General features: G+C 43.3%; 1 protein-coding gene across 1 annotated transcript in view; it reads left to right on the forward strand.

Annotated features, from left to right (window-relative positions):
• LOC142741427 (protein ABHD15-like) overlaps positions 1–24331 on the forward strand; it is a 30891-nt gene that overhangs the window by 3654 nt on the left and 2906 nt on the right. The window contains exon 2 of the mRNA XM_075850806.1: positions 15443–15795. Within this exon, the coding sequence (XP_075706921.1) occupies positions 15443–15795 (353 nt within the window). The remainder of the gene's footprint in view (positions 1–15442; positions 15796–24331) is intronic.

Consider the following 24331-nt stretch of genomic DNA (forward strand, 5'->3'; position numbering starts at 1 on the left):
TCTATATTACAGCGCCAATCACATTAAGTAGGAGATAGGACACTTATAATGTGGTTACAGAGCTTCTTTAAATAAGACTGGTGAAGTCTTAGGCTGGGTTCACACGACTTATTTTCAGGCGTATTATGCCTCGATTTACGCCTGAAAATAGGGCTACAATACGTCGGCAAACATCTGCCCATTCGTTTGAATGGGTTTACCGACGTACTGTGCCAACGACCTGTCATTTACGCGTCGTCGTTTGACAGCTGTCAAACGACGCGTAAATTGACTGCCTCTGCAAAGAAGTGCAGGACACTTCTTTGCAACGTAAATTGTGCCGTTCTTCATTGAAGTCCATGAAGAGCAGCTCAAGATTACGGGCGTCAAAGACGCCTCGCATAATGCGAGGAGGAGCTTTTACGTCTGAAACCACGCAGCTGTTTTCTCCTGAAAACAGTCTGTCTTTTCAGACGTAAAAGGTAGCTAGCGTGTGCACATACCCTTAAGGCTGGGTTCACACGACCATGTTACGTCCGTAATGTACGGAACGTATTTCAGCCGGAAGACCCGGACCGAACACAGTGCAGGGAGCCGGGCACCTAGCATCATAGTGATGTACGACGCTAGGAGTCCCTGCCTCTGCGTGGAACTACTGTCCCGTACTGTAATCATGATTACAGTACGGGACAGTTGTCCTGCAGCGAGGCAGGGACTCCTAGCATCGTACATCACTATGATGCTAGGAGCCCGGCTCCCTGCACTGTGTTCGGTCCGGGTCTTCCGGCTGAAATACGTTCCGTACATTACGGACGTAACATGGTCGTGTGAACCCAGCCTGATACATCTCCCCCATAAGGGTATGTTCACATGCTTAACAAAAAACGTCTGAAAAATACGGAGCTGATTTCAGAGAAAACGGCCTCGGATTTTCAGGCGTTTTTGAAGCTGAAAATTAAATTTGGAGCTTCTTTTGAGGCTTCTTTTCAGATGTTTTTTGAGGCGTTTTTCATAGTGTTCAATGGAAAATCAGCTCCAAAAAGTGACATGCTACTTCTTTTTACGGAGCGTCTTTTTACGCTCCGTTTTTTGACAGCGAAGCGTAAAATAAAGGCTTGTGGGGACAGAACATTGTAATTCCCATTGAAAGCAATGGGCAGATGTTTGTAGGCGTATTGGGGATGTTTGCCGACGTATTGTAGCCCTATTTTCATGCGTAAAACGAGGCATAATACGCCTCGTTTACGTCTGAAAATAGGTCGTGTGAACCCAGCCTTAGTGTCAGAAATAGTGGTGGAGACTTGATAAATATGGTGCTCAAGCTTCGCTTCATTCTTTTCAATGCCATGACGCCATAATCTAACTGTTATTGCACTGATTCCCCAATGTGTCATGCAAAAGAAGCATTTTTCCTTGGGGTGATTTATGTCATACATTCCCATCAAAAATCTGTTACTCCTACAGAGTAACCCACCTGATAATTCAAGCTGTCCGAGTTGTGCTATTGAAGTCAAGTTGCAATCATCCATTATGGGCTCGTGAGGTTGTCCTGTTACCCCGTGCTATCTTTTATCTGTCTAATATTTTTCCCCTGTCCGAATTATTTTCATAAATATAGGTAGAAACTGTTTTTGAGCAAAATGTGCCAAATAAATGGAGTGCATGGCCAGATGTATTGTGTGTTTTTAAACACTTTTAACCCTTACCTCAACCGTTTAATAAGTGCCCAGAGAAAGGAGTATGGCCAAGAGAAGTAGTAAAAATGCACCACATTTTTGGCACAAATCTACATGTACGCCAGCCTAGAGTTGTGGTATGGAAGAGAAAGATGTCTAAATATATTATGCCATATTCGCAATCTTATATTGCAATTTATAACATTTGTGACGACTCCTAAACTCGTGAATGTTTACACTAATGGTAAATCTCTCCGTTTGTTAAAAATTTGCCACCAATTTGTCCACATCGAATCCGCAGCAAAATCTGCATGTTTTCCATGCAAATTTTGTTGTGGATTTGGTGTGAATTGCTACGGATTTCAAAGGATAACATCCCCAGCAAATCTGCATATAAAACATGCATAATTTGTGGCGGACTAGCTGCCGACAAATCCATGGCCTAACATTATTTTAATACAAAGAATGACTTTGAGAATGGATGCCATATTAATGAAGCCGCCCCCCCCCCCCCACCACTTTTGACATTTTCATATTCATGTTGGTAAAAGGTAAAGTGCTCCAAAGTAACACTCTCTGAGACTGATTTACAAATGATATCCACTATTCTAAGTAAATGGGGCTAAGCTGTAATACCAGACAAACCCCATGTGCAGGAATAGCTCTGTTTACAGAAAAAAATAAAGGCCTTTTTTTCTAATTCTGGACAACCACTTTAGGGGTGTGTTCACATATGCAGGTTTTGTTCAGGATTTTTTTTATGCAGGTTTTTGAGACCAGGTATGGGTCCTAATATTAGAGAAAACATAAAGGGCAGATACTACTTCTCCTGTTATTTGAATACACTTATGGTTTTGGCATTTAAAAAAAATAAATCTAAACATAACCTGCTCGTGTGAATACAGCCTAAGCATTAATAGTGTCGAGACACTTGTCTGAGAGAGGATTTCCTATAGGGAGGGATTCATCGGCACGTATGAAAATGATGACAAACTGAGGGTATGTTCACACGACAGCGTCCGTAACGGCTGAAATTACGGGGATGTTTCCGCCTGAAAACATCCCCGTAATTTCAGCCGTAACGGCATGTGCAGGCGCTTGAACGCTGCGTCCATTACGGACGTAATTGGCGCTGCTATTCATTGGAGTCAATGAGTAACGGCTGCAATTACGGCCAAAGAAGTGACAGGTCACTTCTTTGACGCGGGCGTCTATTTACGCGCCGTCATTTGACAGCGGCGCGTAAATATACGCCTCGTGTGAACAGACAAACGTCTGCCCATTGCTTTCAATGGGCAGATGTTTGTCAACGCTATTGAGGCGCTATTTTCGGACGTAATTCGGGGCAAAAACGCCCGAATTACGTCCGTAATTAGTGCGTGTGAACATACCCTAAACATCATTGCATGTTCATGTCCATTAAATGTCCCATATAATTAGCAGTGGTTTGGCAGTGTTTGTTAGGTAATACTTTCCTATATTTAGTTATTAATACCAGTAATGAGCCCGAAATCAGAGCATGAAAGCTTAGGGCTTGAAGGAATATCACAGCCAGACAAGTTCTGTGTCCATAATTTAAGTCCCGTCCGGTTTCGGAATGAGAAATTGATGAAATAACCTTTCAATCAATTATGGGGAAAAAAAATTCTTAACTCAAGTCTTTCATTCTATATTTAATTTGAGGTAGAGTTTTGCAGCATCTTCCAGCTTCTCTATTAGGGTATGTTCACACGGCGGGGGTCCGTAACGGCTGAAATTACGGGGATGTTTCAGCCTGAAAACATCCCCGTAATTTCAGCCGTACCGGCATGTGCAGGCGCTTGAACGCCGCGTCAATTACGGCCGTAATTAGCGCTGCTATTCATTGGAGTCAATGAATAGCGGCTCCAATTACGGCCAAAGAAGTGACAGGTCACTTCTTCTACGCAGGCGTCAATTTACGCGCCGTCATTTGACAGCGGCTCGTAAATATACGCCTCGTGTGAACAGACAAACGTCTGCCCATTGCTTTCAATGGGCAGATGTTTGTCAGCGCTATTGAGGCGCTATTTTCGGGCGTAATTCGGGGCAAAAACGCCCGATTTACGTCCGTAAATAGGCCGTGTGAACATACCCTTACATCTGTCAGCAACTTACTACAGGGAAAGTAGACCTGCCCTCACCATAGAAATCACACGCATGACTTCTAAACACAGTTAACTACTTGGTAGTTCACGTGTTTGACTTAGTGGATTTACAATGAAGTTGTCAATGATGGATAAAATACTTCTTTTTCGTTCACATCTGCGGCAAGTTTTTTTTGTGTCTCTGTTCCGTCAGACGAACAGAACAACGAAAAAACTGCTATCCCGGAGTAATTTTATATTTTTTGTAATATATTATATATTTGTGTTTTTATCTCTGTTGTTGCTTAAATTAATAAATAAACATCTTTTTGATACAATATATATATATTCTAGTCTATATGCTCCTTTTTGTTCGATTTTTGGTTTATATCATGTCTATTGGGGAGCCATAGGCTGTTCCCTTCTCATTTGAGACGGACTATTTATAGGAATAACTGTCCCGGAGTCATTGCAACACAGACACTAATGGCGCTTGACAGGACCTATCGGCGGAGATTTATTAAGACTGGTGTTCAATACACCAGTCTTAAGCCAACTTATTGTTTATTAAGAGGCCGACGCCACTTAATATGCTGCGTCTTTCAGCTGGCCAAGCACCAAAATTTGTGCATCAAGACCAGTGACGTGGGCCAGCCATTCCCCCCCCCCCCTCCCCCCTCCCATCAGACATAAAAAAAATGTATACGCCACGAAAAGTTGCGCAGTGTTTTTGTCTAGCCGGGAGCATCAACCGGCTATCATTTTGCCTTCAAGAGACTCACCTTATGGCGGACTCTGTTCATCACCTCAACAGAGCTTGGATAGAATGGGCGTACCATTCTCAAACGAGGACTCCGGGTGGAAATTTATAAGTTATATGGGGAGATTTTATTGCCTAAACTATTGTGTACATTACAAGTGGCTGAGGAGAAGGGGAGGCTTACACCTTCTATGATGTTGGCTTTAATAATTGTTCTGTTAAAACCTGATAACTCTGAATCCTTGCTCCCCACAGACATAAAAATATTAGCGATCCGCTTGGGTTTGGTCATTGATGCAGTGATTCACCCTGACCAGGTTGGTTTTATACCCTCCAAATCGACGTCTGCTAACATACGTCACTTATTTCTCAATCTCCAGGCGGTCCCAGATAATCCGGGCACTCGAGCTGCCTTTTCTTTTGACGCGGCCAAAGCATTTGACAGCGTAGAATGGATTTATTTGTGGGCCATCCTGGAAAAAATGGGATTTGCACCGTGGTTTATTGGATGGATCAAGCTTATGTATAGGGCTTTAACTGCTCGCTTGGGAGTTAATAATATGGTATCCGACCAAATAGAGTTGGGAAGGGGCACACGGCAGGGTGTCCCCCTGTCTCCTCTTCTCTTTGCTATAGCTGTGGAAACATTGGCAACAAAGTTGAGATCTGTTCCTGGAATAGTGGGCTTGTGATTAGGCGTATTGGAAGAGAAGGTGAATACGCCGATGATATTTTATTATTCTTGGGAGATACGGGACCGTTGTTATCATGTGCTATCCGTACTATTTCAGCATTTGGGAATACTCCGTTTTTTTTTATTAACTGGGATAAATCTGTCGTTCTTCCTATAGATCCCCTAGTGTCACCCTTAACGATGGGAGCAGAAGTGGTGCAAGTCGCTATGCAATTCCGTTATCTGGGTATACAGATAACTCGTTGGGTTATGGACTTTACCCCCTTGAATTTATTGGCAGTGCGTGGCAAATTTAAAATGAAGACTGAGGCATGGCTTAGACTGCCCTTTAGGGGTAGTGGGGAAGGTTAGTTTAATTAAAATGATACTTATGCCCCAATTACTGTATATCTTGCATAACTCACCAGTGTGGATTGCAAATTTGTTGTTCCAAAGACTGGATCAAATATTTTGGGGGTTCATTTGGGGGGGGTATGTGCCCAGAATCAAATTGGAAACCTTACAACTTCCGACGGATGAGGGTGGCCTGGCAGTTCCTAACCCTAGAGCATACTTCCTGACCTCACAGCTACAGAATTTCAAGGGCTAGGGGACGAGACATCCGGGAGATTCCGATGGTAAATTACTGATACATTTACTTGGTGAGGGACCTTTGTTCTCCCTGTTGGAATCACATAAATTTAGACTTTTACCTCATTCTGTACACACAATCCCACTTATGCATAAGATATGATGGAAATGATGAGGCTTGCGAGTTATTACTGGCGTCACTAAATTAACGCCACTATGGCATAATGCCGGTTTATGGGAGATTCATCAATTACAGGGGTTTGCGCTCTGGGAACGTAGCGGTATTAGACTTGTGACTCACCTTTACCACGATTCGATCCTTAACACTTTCCAGTAACTACAAGACGAATTTACCCTACCAAAGTGTTTTTGCCAATATTTGCAGTTAAGGCACGTTTTAGGAGGTCAGGCTCCAGAATCCTCTTTGGAGATTCAATCCTCGGTTATCCTTAATATACTGGGGGATGCAGGTTCCACGAGAGGACTAATTTCCTTTTTATATGGTCATCAATTAGAATATTTGATTCCCTCCTCAATGGATCGCTTGAGGGAAAGGTGGTCACAAGATGTAGGGGACATTACAGTTGAAATGTGGCGTACCATTTTGGCAGCGACTCCTACAATTTCACTTAATGTAGCTCATCATCGCTCACAGCTGTTTGTTATCCTTAGGGTATACCGTACTCCAGTACTTTTGCAGAAGATGGGTATTCAAACCGATGCAGCCTGTCCAAGGTGCTCGAATGGTTGTGTAGACTTAATGCACGTGTTATGGAGCTGCTCGGTTATTCAACCATACTGAGACCAGGTGTTTAGTCTCCAAACTACATTACTATCTGTTACGGTCCCCCGGATGCCTTTAGTAGGAGTGTTGGGTTATGTTGATGAGCTACCTTTACCGGCGCCACTGAAATTGACTGCCCAAAAGATATTGTATTAAACGCGCAAGTTGTTAGCTGTGCACTGCACAGGTGCTGGAGCACCAAGTTATAGGGAACTTTTTAATGGGATTAATGGAGTTATTCGAATGGAAAAGCATATACTAGTCCTTCTCAATGGATTAGAATAACATCAAAAAGTTAATTTATTTCAGTAATTCAATTAAAAAAGTGAAACTCCTATATTATATAGATTCATTACACACAGAGTGATCTATTTCCAGCATTTTTTTCCTTTTCATGTTGATGATTATGGCGAACAGTTCATGAAAACCCAACATTTTGTGTGTCAGAAAATTAGAATATTATATAAGCCCAATTTCAAAAATTATTTTTAATACCGAAATTTTGGCCTATTAAAGTCTGTACAGTATATGCACTACTTGGTTGGGGCTCCTTTTGCATGAATTACTGCATCAATGCGGCGTGGCATGGAGGCGATCAGCCTGTGGCACTGCTGAGGTGTTATGGAAGCCCAGGTTGCTTTGATAGCGGCCTCCAGCTCGTCTGCATTGTTGGGCCTTGTGTCTCTCTCCTTGCTCTTGACTATCCCATAGATTCTCTATGGGGTTTATGTCGGGCGAGTTTGCTGGCCAATGAAGCGCAGTGATACTGTGGTTATTAAACCAGGTATTAGTACTGTTGGCCAGTGCTCTAAAATGTCCTGCTAGACGGCTGCGTTGACTCTGGACTTGATATATGCGGCCTGCAGTGAGAGTCTGAGGGGAGCTGGAGGGGAAGAGTGATGGTATGAACATTTTTATTTTTTTTAAATGAGAAAAGGTTGGGGGGGGGGGCAAGGTACAGGGCCTCTACCTTACTATTTCCCGCAGACTAAAATTTATGCTAGCAGCTTGCGTAGAAATCTCATATAATTCACTCCAGTTTTCTGGTGTAAAATGATAACAAATGTGTTGGGCCACAATGGCTCCATCCCTTTTTGTTAAGCCACAAACCCTTTTTGCCTAAAAGTAGTAAGGTTTTGAGCCTTTTGCGAGTTTTCTATAACAGAGAACTGGTGTATAAGGGTTGATGAATTACACCCATTGCCTTTAAAGGGTGCCGCTGGGTTTCCGTAAGGTCGTTCGTCCTTATTCCTGGAAGAAATAGCGCAGCATTCTGCGCTATTTCTTCTAGCATTTTCACCCGATCTGCGTCGGAGGCCCATAACCGAGCCTCTAACGCAGATGTGGACAGAGGCAAATTCTCAGTGAACGGTTACACAATCTATTCAGTCTTACTCATGCTTTCTCCTGCAGACATTGAAGCTTAGCCAAACTTTTAGAGACTGCCTGTAGGGGTGGGGGAGGGCGTCTGAACAGAAAGGCAGCTATTAAAATTAAAAACTGCAATTAAACGACTAAGTACACTCCTGCCCTAGCCTTGTATGAAACATCAGCCATCCATAATTTAGGTGTATAATTACCATTAATAATCACTGTGAAAATAATGTTGTGCTGGAAATGAACACTAATGTACTATGGAATATATATATATAATGTATGTATAAAATCTCTCTATCTCTGATGCAATATTGTGTGTGTATATGTATGTATGTATGTATGTATGTATGTGTATATATATATATATATATATATATATAAACACCGAAAAAGGCCATACTTGCAAATGGACACAGCCAGGCCAGAAATGCTGATGAAAGGGCGAGCAGGTGCTTTAAATAATAATAGCCACTCCCACTAGTCTTGAGGGGAGTGGTGTGTGGTGCATGGGATGTGTAGTAAGAAATAATAAATGAATAGTGTGTGTGCAAGTGTAATACTATAAGTGAAATATAGGGGGCAGTAATAAATGAAGTGCCTCAATAGAAATAAATGGATAATGGGGTGCAAGTGAGTGAAACATGGAGGGATAGTGTGTACGTCATGAGGCACAACGTGTATAGCCAGGTAGAAGCCTATTTGTGACGCCTTGATAATTCATAGAGCGGGCTACCCTGCTTGCTATGCCTAACAACAACACACCATGCTCTCCCAGCATCAAAGACCCGGCTGTGTCCAAGAGAAGCGAATATACATAATAATGAAAAATACCTGGGGTATTGGTAATCATTTTGGCCAAAAGGACGCAAGCTCGCAATCCACGACAAGGATCCCCAGACTTGCGAGTCCCTAAATCCTAAACTGGAACAGAACGTTCCTGATGCACAAACAGAACCGATAAAAACACAGGGACATATACAAAAACACCGAAAAAGGCCATACTTACAAATGGACACAGCCAGGCCAGAAATGCTGATGAAAGGGCGAGCAGGTGCTTAAATAATAATAGCCACTCCCACTAGTCTTGAGGGGAGTGGTGTGTGGTGCATGGGATGTGTAGTAAGAAATAATAAATGAATAGTGTGTGTGCAAGTGTAATACTATAAGTGAAATATAGGGGGCAGTAATAAATGAAGTGCCTCAATAGAAATAAATGGATAATGGGGTGCAAGTGAGTGAAACATGGAGGGATAGTGTGTACGTCATGAGGCACAACGTGTATAGCCAGGTAGAAGCCTATTTGTGACGCCTTGATAATTCATAGAGCGGGCTACCCTGCTTGCTATGCCAAACAACAACACACCAAGCTCTCCCAGCATCAAAGACCCGGCTGTGTCCAAGAGAAGCGAATATACATAATAATGAAAAATACCTGGGGTATTGGTAATCATCTTGGCCAAAAGGACGCAAGCTCGCAATCCACGACAAGGATCCCCAGACTTGCGAGTCCCTAAATCCTAAACTGGAACAGAACGTTCCTGATGCACAAACAGAACCGATAAAAACACAGGGACATATACAGAAACACCGAAAAAGGCCATACTTGCAAATGGACACAGCCAGGCCAGAAATGCTGATGAAAGGGCGAGCAGGTGCTTTAAATAATAATAGCCACTCCCACTAGTCTTGAGGGGAGTGGTGTGTGGTGCATGGGATGTGTAGTAAGAAATAATAAATGAATAGTGTGTGTGCAAGTGTAATACTATAAGTGAAATATAGGGGGCAGTAATAAATGAAGTGCCTCAATAGAAATAAATGGATAATGGGGTGCAAGTGAGTGAAACATGGAGGGATAGTGTGTACGTCCTGAGGCACAACGTGTATAGCCAGGTAGAAGCCTATTTGTGACGCCTTGATAATTCATAGAGCGGGCTACCCTGCTTGCTATGCCAAACAACAACACACCAAGCTCTCCCAGCATCAAAGACCCGGCTGTGTCCAAGAGAAGCGAATATACATAATAATGAAAAATACCTGGGGTATTGGTAATCATCTTGGCCAAAAGGACGCAAGCTCGCAATCCACGACAAGGATCCCCAGACTTGCGAGTCCCTAAATCCTAAACTGGAACAGAACGTTCCTGATGCACAAACAGAACCGATAAAAACACAGGGACATATACAGAAACACCGAAAAAGGCCATACTTGCAAATGGACACAGCCAGGCCAGAAATGCTGATGAAAGGGCGAGCAGGTGCTTTAAATAATAATAGCCACTCCCACTAGTCTTGAGGGGAGTGGTGTGTGGTGCATGGGATGTGTAGTAAGAAATAATAAATGAATAGTGTGTGTGCAAGTGTAATACTATAAGTGAAATATAGGGGGCAGTAATAAATGAAGTGCCTCAATAGAAATAAATGGATAATGGGGTGCAAGTGAGTGAAACATGGAGGGATAGTGTGTACGTCAGGAGGCACAACGTGTATAGCCAGGTAGAAGCCTATTTGTGACGCCTTGATAATTCATAGAGCGGGCTACCCTGCTTGCTATGCCAAACAACAACACACCAAGCTCTCCCAGCATCAAAGACCCGGCTGTGTCCAAGAGAAGCGAATATACATAATAATGAAAAATACCTGGGGTATTGGTAATCATCTTGGCCAAAAGGACGCAAGCTCGCAATCCACGACAAGGATCCCCAGACTTGCGAGTCCCTAAATCCTAAACTGGAACAGAACGTTCCTGATGCACAAACAGAACCGATAAAAACACAGGGACATATACAGAAACACCGAAAAAGGCCATACTTGCAAATGGACACAGCCAGGCCAGAAATGCTGATGAAAGGGCGAGCAGGTGCTTTAAATAATAATAGCCACTCCCACTAGTCTTGAGGGGAGTGGTGTGTGGTGCATGGGATGTGTAGTAAGAAATAATAAATGAATAGTGTGTGTGCAAGTGTAATACTATAAGTGAAATATAGGGGGCAGTAATAAATGAAGTGCCTCAATAGAAATAAATGGATAATGGGGTGCAAGTGAGTGAAACATGGAGGGATAGTGTGTACGTCATGAGGCACAACGTGTATAGCCAGGTAGAAGCCTATTTGTGACGCCTTGATAATTCATAGAGCGGGCTACCCTGCTTGCTATGCCAAACAACAACACACCAAGCTCTCCCAGCATCAAAGACCCGGCTGTGTCCAAGAGAAGCGAATATACATAATAATGAAAAATACCTGGGGTATTGGTAATCATCTTGGCCAAAAGGACGCAAGCTCGCAATCCACGACAAGGATCCCCAGACTTGCGAGTCCCTAAATCCTAAACTGGAACAGAACGTTCCTGATGCACAAACAGAACCGATAAAAACACAGGGACATATACAGAAACACCGAAAAAGGCCATACTTGCAAATGGACACAGCCAGGCCAGAAATGCTGATGAAAGGGCGAGCAGGTGCTTTAAATAATAATAGCCACTCCCACTAGTCTTGAGGGGAGTGGTGTGTGGTGCATGGGATGTGTAGTAAGAAATAATAAATGAATAGTGTGTGTGCAAGTGTAATACTATAAGTGAAATATAGGGGGCAGTAATAAATGAAGTGCCTCAATAGAAATAAATGGATAATGGGGTGCAAGTGAGTGAAACATGGAGGGATAGTGTGTACGTCATGAGGCACAACGTGTATAGCCAGGTAGAAGCCTATTTGTGACGCCTTGATAATTCATAGAGCGGGCTACCCTGCTTGCTATGCCAAACAACAACACACCAAGCTCTCCCAGCATCAAAGACCCGGCTGTGTCCAAGAGAAGCGAATATACATAATAATGAAAAATACCTGGGGTATTGGTAATCATCTTGGCCAAAAGGACGCAAGCTCGCAATCCACGACAAGGATCCCCAGACTTGCGAGTCCCTAAATCCTAAACTGGAACAGAACGTTCCTGATGCACAAACAGAACCGATAAAAACACAGGGACATATACAGAAACACCGAAAAAGGCCATACTTGCAAATGGACACAGCCAGGCCAGAAATGCTGATGAAAGGGCGAGCAGGTGCTTTAAATAATAATAGCCACTCCCACTAGTCTTGAGGGGAGTGGTGTGTGGTGCATGGGATGTGTAGTAAGAAATAATAAATGAATAGTGTGTGTGCAAGTGTAATACTATAAGTGAAATATAGGGGGCAGTAATAAATGAAGTGCCTCAATAGAAATAAATGGATAATGGGGTGCAAGTGAGTGAAACATGGAGGGATAGTGTGTACGTCATGAGGCACAACGTGTATAGCCAGGTAGAAGCCTATTTGTGACGCCTTGATAATTCATAGAGCGGGCTACCCTGCTTGCTATGCCAAACAACAACACACCAAGCTCTCCCAGCATCAAAGACCCGGCTGTGTCCAAGAGAAGCGAATATACATAATAATGAAAAATACCTGGGGTATTGGTAATCATCTTGGCCAAAAGGACGCAAGCTCGCAATCCACGACAAGGATCCCCAGACTTGCGAGTCCCTAAATCCTAAACTGGAACAGAACGTTCCTGATGCACAAACAGAACCGATAAAAACACAGGGACATATACAAAAACACCGAAAAAGGCCATACTTACAAATGGACGCAGCCAGGCCAGAAATGCTGATGAAAGGGCGAGCAGGTGCTTTAAATAATAATAGCCACTCCCACTAGTCTTGAGGGGAGTGGTGTGTGGTGCATGGGATGTGTAGTAAGAAATAATAAATGAATAGTGTGTGTGCAAGTGTAATACTATAAGTGAAATATAGGGGGCAGTAATAAATGAAGTGCCTCAATAGAAATAAATGGATAATGGGGTGCAAGTGAGTGAAACATGGAGGGATTATCTGGCGTAAATTCTAATTGTCAGGCTGTGGTGACCACACATCCTTTCCCCGAAGCCATGCCCCTTTCAAGGTTGTGGAATTACCCCCTATGTATACTGTACAGGACTCTGAGGAAGCTCTTGTTCTTTACAGTGCTTTCTTGCTTATTTTTCTTTAGTCTCTGCTTTATTTTGGATGACATTTTGGGGATTTTAGAAACCAGTATGCGTTTTCCATACACAAGTTATGGCCTCAAGTTGCAATGGCCGTCACTAAACCAATTAATATTGCAACTTCGGGCAGCACTGCATTTGTTTTAGAAGCTCTCTGGCAAATTCAGTCTTACAAAAATCTATGGTAGTGAGAGATGGAGAAAATACTGATTTTAGTACTGCCAAACCTCCTGGCCCATCCACTGCCCTCAGGTAAGTGGTAGTTTGGCCATGAAGTGAAGACCTGAGTGATCTGACTGACTTGTAGCTACTTTTTCTCTGCCTGAGAAGCTATTGTAGGGCAATGTTGCAGTAATTTACCCCAGTGGCTAGATGTTACATTGTTGTGAATGGCCAGCAAGGGCGGAATAGTGACAGGGATATGTGGGTATATATTTTCTACCCATGTTCATAGCCTAGTTATTCCGTGTGCTGCTGATGGTAATTTCATACAATGCCATACATATCCATAGAAGCAAAGCTTCTACGAAAGAATACCTCCATAATAGAGCAGTTGATGGAATGTGAGTCACATGGCACTTTTTTATTTTATTTTTTCTGCCACCATACGGTCCAACACAATAAACCTCTGTGTGAAATTGGAGGCATATGTAGATACAGGTCTGATGATCCCATCATAAGAGGATTTTTCTCCAGCTCATGTTCTGCCAGTACATGTTTATTTACTGGTCCCAATACAGTTTTTGTAACCCTTGTTGCAACAAAGTCGAGAGGAAGATGTTGTTTTTCTTTGTCATTGTGAAGAATATTGCAGCCACTGCCTTGTGTGGTTTAAGGCGTGTGGTTTTTTTGATGCCCGTTGTATATTGTCACATCCTTTCTATACATAAGTATCATCATTCTTTTTTCGGAGAATCATAAACATCTCAGGTGACATCTTGTATAAAATGTTTTAATCTATTCAGATGTTTGTCTTCGAAGTAAACAAATCTAGTTCCAAACTGTAAGTATGACATATTGCCACTGAGGACAATAACTTTAAAAACAAAAATTACATTCCCAAGTTCAGAACCAATGCTACCAATATATAAAACTAGAAGATAATGATAGTCATACTTTCCTCCAGCATATCCCTTAAAATCGTAAGCACTAGTCAAGTAGTCAGGGCCGCCATCATTGCTGTACAAATGGTACTACTGCCAGGGCCCCAGGCAAATAAAGGGCTGAAACTCACCTGTGTATTGCCAACCACCCACAACCCTAGAGTTGATGTTTCACTGGTTCCATTTGGTTCGCAACTCGGTGCCCTTCAAGTGTAAATGCACAGGCCCCAATTAGTATTCTGTTACCTTGCTGGACCCTCTAAATATGCTTTATGGACCTAAGTGGCTGCATAAAGATCATATTATTCCCCATAATTCCATAATTGGTGAGTCACTGTATAAAAGCCTTTATCTTGTACACAATAGGTTAAAAGATATGTCGATGGACATTATATGCGCCCTTATTATTTGCCCATATGGGGCATACATTTTGGTTGGCATCCCAGGAGTAGTGATTTCACACAATAGGGCAAACAATAATGGCACAATAAACAGAAAGCAAGGAAATAAATACAGCCCACTGCCAGTCATGATAGAAAAATTAGCACCGAGAATACACTATCCTGATGCATCTAACAGATGCCAACCTAAAGGCAGTCTGTTCAGTAGGTTGTCGCTCAGCTTTCTGGATACCCTGTGATGCAGAGTTTATATTCTCATCTTTTGCTCTGCCAATACAAGTGTCACAGTATTTCTGACCGTTCTGTCATTCAAAAACCAGTGCACTCAGACTCAAGTGCTCAAGTCCATCCTAGAATCTGTATTGTACAGAATTGTGGGAGAACACAGAAAAATACATGTATTCTCTTAATGTCATAAAGACAACCGCTGTCCACATGCCTTATTAGGGCATATGGACAATATAGAGTGGGGTTCCCCCACTCTGGCCCTCCCTTTATGAGCCTCTTGCGGACTTGGGCTTTCCGTCTATTACATGTTTTGCCGTTCATTTGCATTGCTGCCGTGTGTTAGACAACCCTTTAATATTGTTATCTGTAATCTATAGATGCCCCGCTGAAATAAGCTTTGACTGATATGAGGTGTCTGCAGTCTCGCAACGTCAGTGCAGTGTTTTTTCTGATTGATTGTTTCAATGCAGGAAGTATTGTGGTTAAGTATTTGGCTCGCCAATTGTGCATTAACTTAGCGTTGTTCATTAGCTTGTTTCTGGCTGTGGCTAAAATGTGGAGGACAAAATGTAATGTAAAAAATTTCCATATACGTGTTATTACATATATTTCTAGTCAATGAGATGCCATCCATGCGTGTTTTGGCATCCGCATTCCAGCAAATATGTTTAATATTGGTGAGTTAATAAGCGTTAATATAGTACTGCAAGATGTAACCGTGATATCAATTTTATTACATTTGACAGATGTGTCACTTGGCCCTCATGCATGGGTACCAGGCTGTGATCTTTAATCGTCGATGCCAAAATGGCTGTCCTCTCAGCACAACAAAGTTACAACCTTACGGTGATCCTAATGACCTGCGAGAAGCAATTCGATACATCCGCCATTTTCAGCCTTCATCTCGACTGTTTGCAGCAGGCGAAGGCACTGGCGCCGGACTTCTCCTGTCCTATCTTGGGGAGTGTGGTTCATCTAGCTACATCACAGCAGCAGGCTGCATCTCTCCTCTCTTTCGCATTCAAGACTGGTATGATGCTGGGCGTCCATGGCTGTGGCAGGCGGCTTTACTTTTGTACCAAAAGATGTATTTAAGCAGGTAAGTGCGTGTTTGATGTATTTTCCGTTTGCCTATCATAATGTGAGGTTTTTTTTCCCCCTCTTGCCTGGTGCATGGATGTATATTAGATATTGCTTAATTATTCTGGTCATTCAGTTTTATAAAACTCTAAAGCTCTAGTTATTTGCATTGTTTTAATTGATTTTCAAACTCCCAGGATATAGCAAGAAGAAATGAAGGGGAAGCAGCGCTCGGACGAGCGATGTGGCCCCTTCAAAACAGCTGATCGGCAGGGGTTCTGGCATTCGGACCCCGACCCATCAGCTATTGATGGCCTATCCTGAGGATAAGCCATAAATTTTAATTGGCTGGAAAACCGCTTTAAGGCAATTAATAAGTGGTGGGCAGAAATCTCCCCCTTAAAGGGGTTGTCTCTTCAGAGATAACCCCTTTTCAAAATGTGGCTTAGGTGTCTATTATAAGGAATAATGTACCCACTACTATAAATGTTAAATCTATAAAGAATCCTCTTCACGGCCGACGGACGAAGCCAGCCCGTAACGATCAGCTGCATCGCTGGGTCTCTAAAGTGACTCGTCAACGCAGCACTAGCAGCCATTTGCGTTACTAGGGTCTTAAAATATTCAGAGACAGCATATCTATAAGACTGCAAACCCTCCCCCCACCCCCCCCCCCCCCCGTTATAGCTATGCCACTGGAAAGGATCATGTACAGCGGCTCAGCAGACAGTATCACACATGATAGGCTTCCATATATTGACTCACCAGCACTTGTCATACATGATGGGCTTAGATACATTGGCTCAGCAGACGGTATCTATATACTTACCCTCCTTGCTCCCGAGTCTGATCCTCTTCATCTTCGGGCGCAGCACTGGGTCCTCTTCATCTTCTGGCGCAATGTGGGGTCTTGATGCCATTGAGTGTCAGGACCTTATGTGTACCGCATGTGCAAAGACTCGACTCAGGGGCGGGGAGGGTAAGTATATGGAGTAGTTACTGTAGTAACGTGGGTTTTAGTTTTGCCCCACTTACTACAGTAGCTATTAACTGGTTAGTGCAGGGGACCATGGACCCCTTGGCTTCAGGGCCTGGTCGCAATTGGGACCGCTGGGGCCCCTATAGCTATACCACTGTAGATCTGTAGACGTAGTATTGTTCTTAAAGTGCTCGTACAATATAATAAAGAAGTCAGGCGGTACACTGCTGAAATACACAGTCAGGCCTCATACGCGATTACGTTCACGGCTAGCCCCTGGTGGCCGTGGACAGCCACCTGCATTATGAGCCCGTACTCACATATAAAGTATGGTAACACGGTCCGTAAAAAGCAAAAGATAGGACATGTCCTATCTTTTGCGGGGGCTTTCTACGGGCCGGACACCTTCCTGCAAATATATGGGAAGGTGTCTGTGGTCAATAGAAATGAATGGGTCCGTAATTGCGGACTGTAGTTTCGGTCCAGGATTTATGGGCGAAATCTGCGGTCGTGTGCATGGGGCCTAACTAAAAATCTTCGACAAAACTGTGCTTTGCCATTTTACTACGCCTTATATATTCAAACTTAACCAAAAATAGACAGTGGGTGCCTCTTTCGCCCCTTTCACGTTAATATGATATTTTTCAAATCGGAGGAGCTGATGTCCTACATAATAGTTTTATTGAAATTACAGGTTTAAGTTTCCGACATCGCTGGCCTAGTTTTGAGCTATTGCACAGACCACAGTCACTGATCCATTTTGCAGTACTCTACCACAGACCAGGCCACAACATACTAGTCTATTTTATGACAATACAGTTCTAGCACAGCTGCTGGCAAATATACATAGCTTACTCTATAAAGGATTGTGTCCTCAGCTTCAGATGAATTTGGTTTGTTTTCTTGCCTTCCAGGTTTTTAAATACATTTTGACCTTGCAAACTAGATAATAAAATGTACATTGCACAATGTCTGTTTTGTTCCAAAGAAAATGTTACTGCCAAACCTGGGATGCATATAAAAGTCAGTTGAATGCGTCAGTTGAATGCTTTCCAGCAGCTGTCGATCACCGAGAGGAAGGGGGCGCTCTCCTTATAAATATTCTTGACTCCTAACTGAGTCCGGTTCTTTAATCGCTACTATTAGACAAATGGAACAATATTTTTATTTTTTTGTTGTGTCGTTTTGGCTAATCAGAGAACGGACTGGTCCCTGTAATGTGCTGCCAGTACCTAGGGCAGTATATTGAGGTGACAAATCTGCTATAACGTGCATCACCTGGCTACTGTAAGTATACAGGAGTACAATTGGTATTTTTCTATAAGAACCACAATGGGTTCCAACTGGGACCACAATTCAGTTTGAGAAATTGAAGAATTTGAACATCTCCAGGTCTGGATTTGAATATCTGCAGCAGAAATTTCTCTTTGTGTGAATGGACATATGAAAATCTAGTATTCCACACGAAGAAGTTTATTGCAACTTCTTGGTATGGAATCCATATATATATATATATATATATATATATATATATATATAATGTAAATAAACCCTTGCGCCCTTTATTTGTGAGTTACTGCATATGCCCTATACAACATTTTTAAACAGTCAGTGAAGCCTGGGATAGAGTTAAACTAAGCCGCCCTAAACCTCATGCCAGGAAGTCCTGTCTCTGCTCAAGCGCCTATTAGTTGCCTATTAGTTGCCTATTAGTTGCCTATTAGTTACTGTCTATCTTAGGATTCTGCTTGCCTGGGAAAGAGTCTTTGCAGGGAAATTAACTGCCTGCCCTGGGAATGCGCTCTATTCTCAAGACATCTTGTTCCCTCTACAGGGACGTAACTAAGGGCTCATGAGCCCTAGTACAAGAATTCTTCTTGGGCCCCAGGACCCCTCCCCAACATCACCGGACCCCTGAGCGCACCTATGCCCAGCCGCCTTGCTCAACAGCAACTATGGATGCTCCCACACAGTATAATGCCCTCCATAGTTGCCTCCACAGTATAATTCCCCCACACGGTATAATACTCCCCTTCGCTCCCCCACACATGAGTGACTCGCCGCAGACTGGCGTGATGACGTCACTCCATCGCGCCTGTCTGCGTCAAGCCACTCATGGCTCAGTGAATGCTGGAGGAAGGAGCAGTCAGCTCTTTGCTCCAGCATTGAATTCAACAGGAACCGGGACCTCGGTGAGTGACTCGAGACCCCCACAATTTGTAGTGTATTGTATTGTATTGTGCATTTTCAGTGAAGAGGAGGGGGGCTGTAATTTAGCGCCCCCCTCTCCTCTCTCCACCGCAAACACAGACCGCAAAATACAGTACATTACGGGCCCCCTCTGGAGCTCACCTGGACTTTTCCAGGATCTTTCGCACCGGCTCTTCCGTGCTGGCTGGAACGCCACTCACATGACAGTGTACCATGTGACCGTGATGAGTGTACCATGCGTCCGTGACGTCTAAGGAGCCCGGCCCGTAACCAGGAAGTGCCGGCGTTGCGGCTCAGAGAATTTTTAATTAATAGCACGCTGTGTGGCAACGGGGCCCAACACTTGTAGACTGAAGTGTCCTCATACTTGAACCAAGGCATTCATGATCTACTTTGGACCTGTCCAAGATTTAACAGTAGTTCCAAATCTACTAGTTGCCTACCTAGGGCTTAGAGCAGGGGCATAGCTAGGAAAGACTGTGCCCCATAGCAAACTTTTGACTGAGTTCCCCCTCCCCTGGGTGCCACACACAGCTTCCCCCTTGTAGATAGTGTCCCCCTGTAGATTGTGCCATACAGAGCCCCCACTGTAGACAGTGCTATATAGCCCCCCTTGTAGATAGGGCCATACAGCCTCCCTGTTCTGCCATAGTGTTCGATAGTATCTGCGTCCTAAGGACGCAGATACTATTGAATGTGGCGTCGCTACCACTGCAGCAGCCATAGCGGCTGCTAGTGGCGCCACCGGGCATGGGGGGGGGGCCCGTGCCGCTATGGCTGCTATAGCGGTAGTTACACCACTGGCTTAGAGGTATTCTTACTAAACATATAAGTTTGAATCCCAGTTTATATATAAATGCAAGACGTTGGAGCTTATTAAAACTGAATTGTGACTTGCTCTTATGTAATAATGTGGATGGTTAAAAAATCAGATTCCAGTTTGGAAAGACTGCTACAGCTGTGGCTGATCTCCTAGAATATATTTGTACTTGCAGTGGGGTAACTTTAAGGGATGCAAACATTGCAGTCTGAAGGCCACTTTGCCACTTAAAGGGGTTGTCTTATAAAGGCAACCCCCCCTATGCACCCGAAAAAGGAACACCCTGTTTTGACCATACATTAAATGCTTCAATTGAATGACTGGCATGTACTGCTGCATTTTCCCTGAGGCATCCGCTGTTTGCCAAGAGTTAGAGTGGCCCACCGGCATCCCCTTTAAGAGGGTAGTAGTACAATAATGATCGTCATCATGGCCTTTTAGGGCATGACCACACGTGGCGGATTTCCTCCGCAACTGTCCGCATCAATGCCGCACAGAATCTGCGTTGCAGATTCTGCTGCGGATCTGCACAAAATGTGCAGAAAATTGATGCGGACTAGCTGCTGCGGACTGCGGGAAAAGTGCTTCCCTTCTCCCTATCAGTGCAGGATAGAGAGAAGGGACCGCACTTTCCCTAGGGAAAGTAAAAGAATTTCATACTTACCGGCCGTTGTCTTGGTGACGCGTCCCTCTTTCGGCATCCAGCCCGACCTCCCTGGATGACGCACCAGTCCATGTGACCGCTGCAGCCTGTGCTTGGCCTGTGATTGGCTGCAGCCGTCACTTAGACTGAAACGTCATCCTGGGAGGCCGGACTGGAGACAGACGCAGGGAGTTCTCGGTAAGTATGAACTTATATGTTTTTTTACAGATACATGTATATTGAGATCGGTAGTCACTGTCCCGGGTGCAGAAACAGTTACTGCCGATCGCTTAACTCTTTCAGCACCCTGGACAGTGACTATTTACAGACGTCTCCTAGCAACGCTCCCGTCATTACGGGAGCCCCATTGACTTCCTCAGTCTGGCTGTAGACCTAGAAATACATAGGTCCAGCCAGAATGAAGAAATGTCATGGTAGTAAAACCAATACGCTCCGCAGCACACATAAGATCTGCGGACTTCATTGCGGAATTTTGACTCTCCATTGAAGTCAATGGAGAAATTCCGCCATGAGTCCGCCACTGCTCCGCAACAGACAGAGCATGCTGCGGACACCAAATTCCGCTCCGCAGCCTATGCTCCGCAGCGGAATTTTACGCCTCGTCTAAACGAACACTGCTAAATTAAAGTGCAAGTCAATGGACAAACGGCTCCGCTGCGGATTAACGCTGCGGAGTGTCCGCAGCGGAATTTAAGTGAAATTCCGCCACGTGTGAACCCAGCCTTATGGTGCAGGCTGAAGTTGAGCAAATACATTCCTGATAAAGTCCATTAAGATACGTTACGTGTGACTCTGTGATCTGATGTGTGATTGATGTATAATAAATATAAATTGTAATGTTGGTTGGCAGAACAGACGAGTTGCTTTTGGCTGACGCACCGTATCATTGCCAGGTTGTTGCTCTGAACACTTCTATAGATGGGTGGGATCCAATGCTTTAGCTGTGTAGCTCTGTCCTGAGAGAAGACACATACTCTTCTTTTTATTTGGCAAGAAATGTACAGAAATAAGCAAATGGTTCTAGGAAGACATGTAAATTATTAGTAGACTAAAGATTTTCATATTGTGACTAGGTCCTTTCCTCTGTAGTCACAACATGCAAAAACAAGTGCTCACCAAATGAAAGCGTTCTGCAGGCTGCATTACAACAGTTGTGTTTTTATTTAGTTTAGTGACAAGGATATATTGACCTCTTATTTATTATATTTATATATTAGGCATTAAGGGAAATGCCAGCAAATTCCTAGAACTACCACCTCCTGTATTTTTCTCAATGGACACAAAGGCTTTGAGATCTGTCAGCATAACTGCATTGTTGTAAATACAAGTATTCTGCTGACAGTACCCTGCATGAGCTATCAAATCACCCCAACTTTGCTAGGGAATTCGCTTTCAATTATGAAATTCTACTGCCATTCTATTATAATGTAAGGTTTTATCAAATAATGCAATACTGCCAGAGTTTAGTGGTCACAGCAGAGCATGTAACATTGGGCAAATTATATTAACCTATTCCCACCGCAGCCATTTTTCACTTTTCCATTTTTTCTACTCCACGTTTCAAGAACCATAACTTTTTTTATTTTTTTATTTCGTTTTCCATGGACATAGTTGGAAGACGGCTTGTTTTATGCAGGTCGTGTTGTAGTTTTTACCATACTGACAAACAGAAAATCAATTATTTTATGGGGTAGGGAATGAAAAAAAAAAAACAGCAATTTCTCCATTTGTTTTTTGGGTTTTTCTTTTACGGCATTCACATTGCAGTAAAACGGTATGTTAACTTAATTCTGCAAACCGATACGATTACGACGATATCAAATTTATAGATCCCCCTTCTTTTTTTTTTTTTTAATGCTTTGCCACTTTTACAAAATAAAAATAATTTGTAAAATTGTTTTGTGTCGCCATATTCTGGTGAGGGCTTGTTTTTTGCGGAGCGAGCTTTAGTTTTTATTGGTAGAATTTTAAAGTAACTTTTGATCACCTTTTAGGGAACTTGAACAAGCGATTTGTTAGATCACTGTTAGGGTATGTTCACACGAGGGCGTCCTTTACGGCTGAAATTACGGGGATGTTTCAGCCTGAAAACATCCCTGTAATTTCAGCCGTAACGGCATGTGCAATTGGCGCTGCTATTCATTGGAGTCAATGTATAACGGCTCCAATTACGGCCAAAGAAGTGACAGGTCACTTCTTTGACGCGGGCGTCTATTTACGCGCCGTCATTTGACAGCGGCGCGTAAATATACGCCTCGTGTGAACAGACAAACGTCTGGCCATTGCTTTCAATGGGCAGATGTTTGTCAGCGCTATTGAGGCGCTATTTTCGGGCGTAATTCGGGGCAAAAACGCCCGATTTACGTCCGTAAATAGGCCGTGTGAACATACCCTTACAATTGAAATACCTATGTATTGCAGTATATTGTACATTTACCGCTCTGACAGGGCTTAATAGAAGGGAAAAGATGGCAGATCTTGGGGTGGCAATGGGATGACTGCGGGGGCCTCCCCTCTTTCTAGTGTCTGAGATGCAGCAGTCGCTATGACGTACGGCCATGATGTGCTGATACGTCAAATGTTGGGAAAGGGTTAAAAAGCCTTCCCCCTTCTGACATGGCAGACTATTGATATTTTCACCTTTTTATCTTCCATATATTGATGTAAATGGAAATGTATTTATTATCAATGTAAGCTAAGTTAAATGGGTTCTATATTTTATACACCGTTTAGCCAATACATTAAAACCACCAGCTGGTGAAGTGAATAACCTTGATTATCTCATCAGAAGGGCATTTGTCAAGGGGTGGGATATACAGTGGTCCCTCAACATACAATATTAATTGGTTCCGTGATGACTATTGTATGTTGAAACCATAACCCTATGGAAAACTGGTAATTGGTTCCAAAGTCCCCAAAATGTCAACCACAAATAGGAAAAGATGATTTAGCAGATAACTAATACAGATACAGCAAGTTCTCACATATAAACGTCAAATACTGTAGATGCTGTAGACTGTAAATCACTTTCTACGATGAGGACAGGAGCTTCTTCAGGAGCCTGTACAATACACAGTGTACCAGAAATATAACATGGAGCTATCCTCGTCTGGTGTCCAAAGGAGCAACTAACTCATCATGGCGCAGTACTGTACTGTAGCGAGGTGCTACTGAATCAGGCCATGCACCGCATTACAATCGGTGTTTTACCAGTAAAATGCTTATGCTGATTGGATGGATCGTCCAACCAATCACATGCACACGAGATCCAGACCTTTTGTGGCATTGTATGTTGAAATGTGGTTTCAAGTTACAATGGCCCAGGAAAGACCATTTTAGGTTGAAAATATTGTAACCTGAGGCCATTGCAACTTGAGGGACCACTGCATTAGGCAGCAAGTGAACAGTCAGTTCTTGAAGTTGATGACTTTGACAGGGCCACATTGTGATGGCTAGACAACTGGGTCAGAGCATCTCCAAAATGGCAGGTCTTGTGCTATGTTCTTGGTATGCAGTGATTTAGTGTATAGCAAAAGTGATCCAAGGAAGGGCAACCAGTGAACCAGCGAAAGGGTCATGGGCGCCCAAGGCTCATGGGGAGAGAAGGCTAGCCTGTTTGGTACGATCCCACAGAAGAACTAATGTAGCACAAATTGCTGACAAAAAAAGTTAATGCTGGCTATATAGAAAGGAGTCCTAAAATGCAGTACATTGCAGCTCGTAGCATATGGGGTTGTGTAGTCGCAGATCGGTCATAGTGCCTGTGCTATCCCCTGTCCACTGCTGAAAGTGTATACTATAGGCACAATAGCTTTAGAACTGGTATGGTAAATCATGTTTTATATCATGCGGACAGCGAGAGGGGGCATTTAGCAGGTGAA

Source organism: Rhinoderma darwinii, chromosome 2 (assembly GCF_050947455.1).
Source record: "Rhinoderma darwinii isolate aRhiDar2 chromosome 2, aRhiDar2.hap1, whole genome shotgun sequence".
NCBI lineage: Eukaryota > Metazoa > Chordata > Amphibia > Anura > Rhinodermatidae > Rhinoderma > Rhinoderma darwinii.